General features: G+C 42.4%; 1 protein-coding gene across 1 annotated transcript in view; it reads left to right on the top strand.

Annotated features, from left to right (window-relative positions):
* Positions 1-963: 963 nt before the first annotated feature.
* Positions 964-9,094, top strand: part of DPF1 (double PHD fingers 1) — a 77,818-nt gene continuing 69,687 nt past the window's right edge. The window contains exon 1 of the mRNA XM_018565067.1: positions 964-1,052. Within this exon, the coding sequence (XP_018420569.1) occupies positions 1,021-1,052 (32 nt within the window). The 5' untranslated portion in view covers positions 964-1,020. The remainder of the gene's footprint in view (positions 1,053-9,094) is intronic.

Below are 9,094 nucleotides of genomic sequence, written 5' to 3'. Positions count from 1 at the left end.
CTCATTCTCTCCCTCTACTATCAGACACTCTCACCCAACCTTATTGGGTGAAGCTGCTCCAGATCTTGTCTGCTCCAGAGTTGATAAATTCCCCTCTGTGTCTCTTTCATTCTCTCCCTCGCTCTCTTTGGGTGTATTTATCAAAACTGGAGCAGATAGAATCTGAAGCTGTTGCCCGTGGCAACCAATCAGCTTTTCTCTTCAGTTTGCGCAGGTAAGATTTGAAAATTAAAATCTGATTAGTTGCAGTGCAAATCTTCTCCAGTTTTGATAAATTCCCCCCCAGAGTTCTCTCTGCCTCATGCTCCCCCTCTCTGTCTATCTCACTCACTCTACCTGTCTCAGTATTCACACACAGTGATTGTGTCAAATTCTGTAACCTTACAGGGAAACTGTTGTGCCCTTCTAGCAGTATTCCTGGCTTGTATCACATTCCTCCATCATCCCATCTGTATATTTTATTTTCTTACTTAGCCTGCCCTGCCCCCACCTTCCCTCTCATTCCTCTCCCACCTGCCTCATTCCTTTACATGTCTGTCTCATTTTACCAGCCTGTCTCCTGCTCTCCCTCCATGTCTCTTTACCTGAGTGCCCAGACACCCCTCCCCATTCTTCTCCCATCACTCCCCCCCTCCAGTAATGCCCCCTCACTCTTGTAATGTCTCCCTCCTCCCCACTCTGCCTGTGTTCCCCACTACGCCCCCCTCCTTCCTGTCTCTCCTTCCCCCCCTCTTTTGTCGCCCACCTCCCCCTCTTACAGTACCCTAACCCTCTCCACCAATCCGCTTCTCTCTCAGTCTCCCAGACCTGTCTCCCGCGCGGCATGCTGGGACGCGTAGTCACCTGCCTCCCTTCCCCTTTTGAGTCTGCCGCCGTCAGAACTGCAACTCCCGGCAGCCCCCGCGGCCGGCTTCTCTCAGCCCTTTCTGTGATTGGCTGCTGTGTGCAGAATGAATGAAATTGTACAGTATTGTGATATTAGAGGGGCTGCAGTGTTCCTGCTTCATAACCAGCAGCACCATGAACACAGCCCTGCACAACCCCCTCAAATCGTGAGTACATGTGTGTGGCATGACTTCATCCCATTCCCTGCCTGTGCGAGAGTGCATGTGTGCATGCATGACTTTTATGTCTGTGTGCAGAAGAGCATACTATGAAATACGTCTGTTTCCATGCTAAGATGTGACACATCATAATGCAAACACATTGTGCAATGGGCAATATGAGTCTATGACTACTTGCCAGCAGCCTCTGATTTTCAGGGACAATCCCAAGTTTAGCTGATTTGTCCCTGGATATGGAAGGGGGTCCTGGGATTCCGAAAGTGATCTCAAATCTGTGTGTTGGACTGAGATACTCTCATCTATTAATGTTCTCTCTGTATTGAAATGTTTCTAGAAGATCGGCCATTAAAAGGTACCCTATGCGCCCCCTTCCCAGTTTTAGTAAATGTCATCCATTCAGGTACATAGAGATTTTGGCTTCGGTGAGACGGCATGGCATAGGATGAGCCCAGACACAGCAAAGAGTTTCTGGAAACGATTAAAAATTTTTCCAACGCTGGATCAGCTGAAGGATCTAATAGCAACACGCTAAGGCACGTGTTCTGTGTGCTATTGAACACATATGCAGTGCACACACCTGACTGTCATTAGTCAGCACTTCTTGGTGTCTGCACTTCTTATATGTTGTGTATGTAAAGGTCACATGTAAGGAGGATCTGGGATTTGGGAGGGAGAGCAGCCTGTGTGTGTGTGTCTGTGTGTGGATCTGTCACTGCTGCCCCCCTCCCATATACTATAACCACCTGATTGTACTTGAACTCTGCAGCAATATGGTGCAAATAGAGGCTTAATGTTGACTGTGGGCATTGTTAGCACATACTGTCCTTAATTCCTTCTGCACATCTGGAGAGACTGGACCCCATGTGACCGTCCACTGGGCACCCTTTCATTTCTGCATTCCCTGTGACTCTCTTTGAGTGGCTCTTAACTGTCCAATAGTCTATCTAAAGTGGGCTTGCAACTATTATTATGTAGGGATGAGGTAACAGGCACCCACGTACCCCTCAGCGCAGCTCTCTAGGATGATCTGGCGCAACAGCAGTATGATTAAGTGCATGCAGAGGGGTTATGCATCCTGTGCATTGCCTTCTGATTGCTCGTTCTAGTAATCTTTTGATTGTAAAATGTTTATTTTGCTAAACCCCTTTCTGAGTTTTCCATTAGAATAAAATCTTTATATTATCATGCAAACGTTAGGGGAATATGCTTTTATTCTGATGCTCAAACATGCTAGACATAGCTGGGTTTTATTTTTTTATTAATGTAGCAGTCTTATTCTGCTCTTTGATTTTATTTGTTATATAGCAATGGGATAACAATATATTTTTGCAGTGTGTTCTATGCTGTAGATGTAACCTGTATAGAGAGCATATCGCGAACCGTCTGTGACCTGTCTGAGCCCGGAGACACACTTCTGTTTCCTACATAGCCATAGAAACTCAGCACCTACAACCTATGAGCCTATGGCTCTGGATTGCTGGAACTTGTAGTTCATCCAGGTCTGCATGTTATCCAAGTTTTACATACTGAATAGCATTTTTTAAAATGTATTCCCACACTCATTAAAATAATCTATCTAAGGTAGCCATAAGCTACAAGATTGTAGGATCAAATACCACTAATAATTTTATGAACCTTTTATGAACCTGAATTTTTAATATTAGAAGAGTTTTTAAATCTGAGTGACGAGTTTCTAAGATTGAAAAAGTCGCCATCATTTGAATGTGTTGTAATGATCGCTCTGTATATTGTCAATGAATGAAATGCTTTTGAAATGATCAGGAATTCAAAGGGAAAAAAAAATAAAGCTTGCAAATAAAAGATCCCCTTCACAGGAAGACAAATCAGATATAGTGATTACTTTAAAAATAGGAGAGAACTGCAGATGTTAGGAGACGCAACATCTTTAGAGAGTACCAAGGAACCTGTTTTGTATTGTTCAAATAGCTAAGTGGTTAAAGGTGCAGTCTACCCTGAAGTGATATTTCCATCATAGGTGGTATATGGCAGCTGAGCCAACCACTGGATTAATACATTTCTTTGGGGCTCCATCAGCGAGATCTTTTTATAGTGCAACATCACTTCCTTCCCAACCAAAAGTCTCTGTCTGGCTAAAACAGGGCTGTATCGGAGTGTTCCCACTTTGTCTACTGCATTTTGTATGGTATAAAATAAATTAGAAACCCAACAGAGAGGCTGCAATAACCTCACAGTTACTGCAGCAAGTGGTCTCCCTGGGAGACTATAATTTCTAAACATATAATTATAAAAACCTCAGAGCACTGGCACTGGGAGAGGAATCAGCAGCACTATGAGCCAATTAGACTGCTGCATTGCACATGCCTTGACAGTGAACACGCTAACCAATGGAGCAAAGTGACCGGAGTTTTGGCACCATTGTTGTTCAGTCACCAAGTTGGCATTTGTTGCTGCGGTGGAAGTCCAGGACCTGGGTGGGTGGTCTGGTAGGGGTGCCTGAGTCATAACATTGGCTGCAAAGGACTAAAAAACCTTTGGCAGACAATACATGTGTATGTACTTCAAATAAGAATTTAGCTGTTTTCCTGGAGTTCAGCAATAAAGGAAATATAGATGGGCACTACAGACCTTTGATTCTGAAAATATTAACTGCCTGGCTCTCCTACTGATTCAGTGGCTCCGTTCATTTCAAAGTCACTAACCCAAAACAAGTATGGAGATCAGGAGTTCAGACATCTCTGTATGCATGCTTGTTCCAGATCATGCAGAATGCATTAAAACCAGAGGCAGCCAGGTAGCTGGCAGGTTCAGAAAAAGTTCAGCAATAGCAGCCTACATGCTTTGTTTTAAGCGTAATTTAAGGTTAAAATCCATCACGTGTTCCATTTTTATAGTGCTTCCTCCACTAACAGTTGCACTTTGTGTCTTAATATGCAGTCCAATAGAGTCTGAACATCCTGTTCTGTGCACTCTAACCTAGCAGACCTGGTCAGGTTTTTCCACTTCTCTTCCTCAGCACCAGAAGTCTGTGTGAGGACACGGCGTACCATTTACTACCTTATAACAGCATAGAGCACTGAATAGGGGGGAGTGCATTTCCACTGAGGGATAACAATTTTTTTAAGGCATCTTCATGTACAAATTTGTGTGAGGACACTTGTGATGAAGGATATACTCAATACTCAAGTCTATGTGATGACACTTGTGATGACTGGTGTGCCATTTACTCCATTTATACCACCATAGAGCACTGAATAGGGAGAATAGGAAGTTAATTTTTTGACATTCACATCCCATTCACACTTGTGATGAGGGATGTACTTAATACTCAAGTCTGTGTGATGACACTTGTGATGAGGGGTGTGCCCATTACTCAGCTATGCCACCATAGAGCTCCAGAGTGGGAGAGCAGGAAGTGCATTTCCACTTAGAGAAAAGGGCAAGGTAAGGCATTTACAAGCAAAAATCAGTTAAAATGATAACATAAGTCAATAGAGGTTTATAAAGAGAAAAAAAGAAGGTGTGAGACTTCAGTTGGGCTTTAACCGCATCATCTACCCACCCCGTTAGTAAGCTATCAATATTCCTTCAGTCAGTAAGTAGTGAACTGAGGCAATGACTTGAGGACACCCCTTCATAGTGCCAGTAATTGGATATGCTTTCTGTGCCACACTTGTCTGTTCCTTTGATCAGTTTTTAGGAATACTTTTGTTTTTGAAAATGTTATATAGGTTTACAAGGCTTATCAGACTGTAGTCTAATGCTGTCTCCAGAGATCCACTGAACTTCTCATCTTCTACCAAAGACTTAAATATCAGTTTTGAGTGTCCTGATCCTTTAAGTAATGAGTAGTAATACTAGTAGATCAAATACCTAAGGAACAGAAAAAATGTAACAGTACTAGTATAAATACCACATTTGTAGTATTTATATTCTATGCACCTTATTAAATATTAGTGCGGGCTGCGATAGGGAAGCCAGATTTAGGGCAGCGCAAAAGGATCTCTTACGTGTGCTCTAAAGCTGGCCATACACCTATAGATTATCTGCAGGTTTTCTATGGTCAGATGGAAAAAGTGCAACAGATTCCTCCATCTACGCTAAACTGTGTGGATGGAGGAATCTCTCGCTGGACCAAGCTTCAGTATCTTGCTAGTCGGCCGCACTGGCTTTCAAAACACCTGAACAGTCTGATTGGATGCAGGCATTGTTCAGGTGTTTTGAGATCCAGCGGGGCCGACTAGCAAGATACTGAAGCTTGGCCCAGTGGGAAATTATTATTATACAGGATTTATATAGCGCCAACAGTTTGCACAGCGCTTTACAATATAGGGAAAACATTATAATTACAATACAATTCAAGACAAGATGGTAAGGAGGGCCCTGCCCCTGAGGGCTTACAATCTGAGGGCCCGTTCACACTAGATGCAGTGCGTTCTGGGCCCGATTCTGGCCAGAACGCACTGCCTCGCATTGCGACCGGCTCACTTTTTAGTGGGGCAGGAGGGGGCATGGCGGGCCATTCAAGTGAGTGGCACCGTAGCCACGCCCTCCATGCGCAATGCGATCGGCCGCACGAGATCGCAAGGCACATTATGCCTGCGATCAAAATAGTACTTGCGCACTGCATCTAGTGTGAACGGGCCCTAAGAGGTTTCCTCCATCCTCACAGTTTAGCGTAGATGGAGGAATCTGTTGCACTTTTTCCATCTGACCATAGAAAGTCTGCAGATAATCTATAGGCGTATGGCCAGCTTTACAGTAGTAGTAGTAGTTATAGTCAATTAAATATTGCTGTAATAGACAACCTTAAGAAACATATTCCAAGCTTAGATATATATGCAATACAACATGCCCTTTGATATCAGTTAGACCTAAGAAAGTGTTGATACATCACTAATATCAATGTCACTATGCTGAGACGGATTCACTAAATTATTAGCTGAATGATATTCAGAGAAAAGTTTACGTGTATGTTAGTTCAAGTCTGATGTGCTGGTCTGTATTTGCTAAGGTAAATTTTATTCCAACTAATATTTTTGCCTTCGGCAATCTGGGGCCACCTACTGTTTGACAAATTCAAACATTTACTGCCATCCTATGTAGATAGAGTGCTAGACGTTGTCTTTTAATTTCTTAAAATATTAGCTTGAACTACTTTAGTATAATAATCAGATGCCACGTACAAAGTAAGTACACAATTGTGAGCCTTATCTGATACCAGTAAGAATAGACTAGACCTTGTCTGATATCTTCCAAACAAGGAAGAAAAGGGTGCTGCGCAAATGTCATTTGTGGTGGCAAAAAAAAAGCTTCTACACAGCATATACTCGAGACATTTGGAACTTGGGTTTCAACATAGAAAATACATGTACAAAACTGCCCCGGTATACCCCCTGCCCCTACTATTAGCATGACCCTTGGGCCACCTTTACCACTTAAGACAAAAAAAACCCCCACAAAAACAACTGCTCACCCCGTCATGCATTCTTGTAATCAACATTCGGTGCATGGCTAACCCTCTTCCGGAGTACTTATCTTAAAAAACTGCAAAACCGGCACACAATGCTCTAGCAAAGAGAATCACATTTTATTGCACATGCATCTGTACAAAAAAACAAACACATACATAGCTATGACTGAGACCGCATATGACAGAAAAGCGTCAGCAGTTGTTTTGTGTACAGATGCTTTGGAGTAAAATTTATCTTTGGAATAGCATCGTGTGTCACCTTTAATACATAACCCTTTCCTCACCTTATCCCTAAAACTTAACCCAACGCCTAAATAGTCCTTAATGCTTTACCTTGCCAAACCAAACTTTGAAAGTTGACTCTTGGCACTTAACCTAAACCATAAAAAGAAAACTGAAATTGTAAAGTAAACCTGTTGCCAGGCTGTGGGCAATTAAGTACCTACATATTCTTGGCATGCAGTAAATAAACTTTACAATAATTCCTTACTGACATCTGTAGTTGCAGGTACTGCGGTGCAAATAATCTTCACATTTCACAGCAGAATCACTGAAGTCTTCTCTCAGCAGCTCAGATCCTGACCTGTAGTTGCAGGTACTGTGGAGCAAAAAATTCACAGTAGAAGCACTGCAGTCTTCTCTCAGCAGCTCAGATCCCCGTGACCCCCCTCCCATATCTTTTGCTCTATCTTAGATTTTGGAAGGCTTTAGGGCTGCTGTATAGTCACTGTTGGTGGTTGGGCAGAATGAACTGAGCTGCCTATTCACTCCTGGTACTTGGGCAAAATGAACTGCACAGCCAAGTGAGTTGGGTACAGGAGCAGGATGTACTGAGTTGCTTTAAAGAATAGTTTGAACGACCTAAGTGATTCGCTCTGCGGGCGGGGGGCGTGGCTGCCGTGCCATTGACTTAATTGCACCGCCATGCCCCTGAACGCAGGTGTTTTTTAATTGGTAGATCTCATTGAGCTCGTCATTTGAAAAGTAGATCTCCAATTGTGGGCTCCCCTACATTAGATATACGTATAAAGGAGATTAGCTGGAAATAAATAATGTTATCAATTTGCTAATGTTTTGGAGTACATTGTTTCTATATAGTTCATAATTATATAAGTATGTAGCTGTAGCCATGTTTGCTTATTGCATACACAGACTCTGCTTTTTGCTTTATAGGGCTGCACAATAATACGTCATCATTTATCTAGTTTCGGAGTGTCTCCAGCTCATTGAAAACATCGCATTCCCTATGTGGCTGATATAGTGAGATTGATTTACCAAAGAAGTAAAGAACCTTCACAAAATCATTTGTATGAAAGTTCACTTCAATTATCCAGTCATGTCATATGCAAATTCCTATTCATCCATTTCAACTGCACATGATTGGGTATTCAAAGTGAACAGGAATTTGCTTTTGACATGATTGGACAATTGAAGTGAGATTTCAAGTAATTTATTGTGTGAAGGTTCTCAACTTCTTTAGTAAATCAGCCCGCTTGTCTCAACTGGTGTTAAGCAGCAAGTTTTAATTATAAATTAAATACAGAGCTCCCTCTACTGGTCAGTTTACAAATATCTCTACTTAATAGCCTTACAAAAATATGGACGAACAAGCAATTATAAAGGTGAAAGTCACATTAAAATTGCATACAAGAACTCCAGGCAGTTAAAAACTTAACCCTTGCATTGGGGCTGCTCCCACTGGTGCTCGTTTTGATCTAGAGTGTAAAATAAAAAATATATACTCATCCGAACCTCGGACCTGCCTGGCTGCTAGACCGGTCACTTTAACCTCTTCTTTCCCAGGCTTTGGTGCTCTAAGCCCTGCTAACGTCATCATGTGTAATACAATTGCATTGACTTGTATTCTATGTGAGGATGCTAGGGGATATAGCCGGAGGGGAGAGGGAGAGAGCTGAGTGGTCACTGCCACAGGACCAAGGTTCAGATAGGTATATATTTTTATTTTTACACCCTAGACCACATTCACACCAGTCCCTGCCCTCAGGGAGTACCTGGAGGAAACCCACGCAAGCACAGGGGGAACATGCAAACTCCTAGTGTCCTGACCAGGATTTGAACCGGGGACCCCTGCAAAGCAGAAGTGCTAACCAGTACGCCAATATACTGCCCTACTTTATGTTAACCCTTAACTCCTGACACTATCTCTAACCTTAACCCCAAAACTAAACGAACCCCTTTAATCTTTACCACGTCCTTGCTGAAACTATCGGCCAATCATGTGCCAATCCTGACATGATGGACTTATAGTTTCAGCAAAGATAAGGTAAAGATTAAAGGGCAAACCACCTGGTCCTAACTTTAACACACATGAGATTCAGACACTGACAGCAATTGAATGCAGGTCTATTTACCTGTCTCTTTTCTCTTTCTCTCTCCATAGCACTAGCTGTACTTAGACTCTGTTCAGGTGTAAAGCCGCAAGCATCAAAAGGAAAAACTAGGCCGAAAAGTTCTAAAGAACTTTACAAGAGTTTTGCTAGATTTCAGAAATACATTTTTTTCCAAGAAGAAGACATGTAACATAAAAAGATACAGTAGCATATACGTTTGCCAAGTC

Source organism: Nanorana parkeri, unplaced genomic scaffold (assembly GCF_000935625.1).
Source record: "Nanorana parkeri isolate BGI_ZX_2015 unplaced genomic scaffold, ASM93562v1 scaffold810, whole genome shotgun sequence".
Classification (NCBI taxonomy): Eukaryota; Metazoa; Chordata; class Amphibia; order Anura; family Dicroglossidae; genus Nanorana; species Nanorana parkeri.
This window is presented reverse-complemented; position numbering and strand designations above follow the sequence as displayed.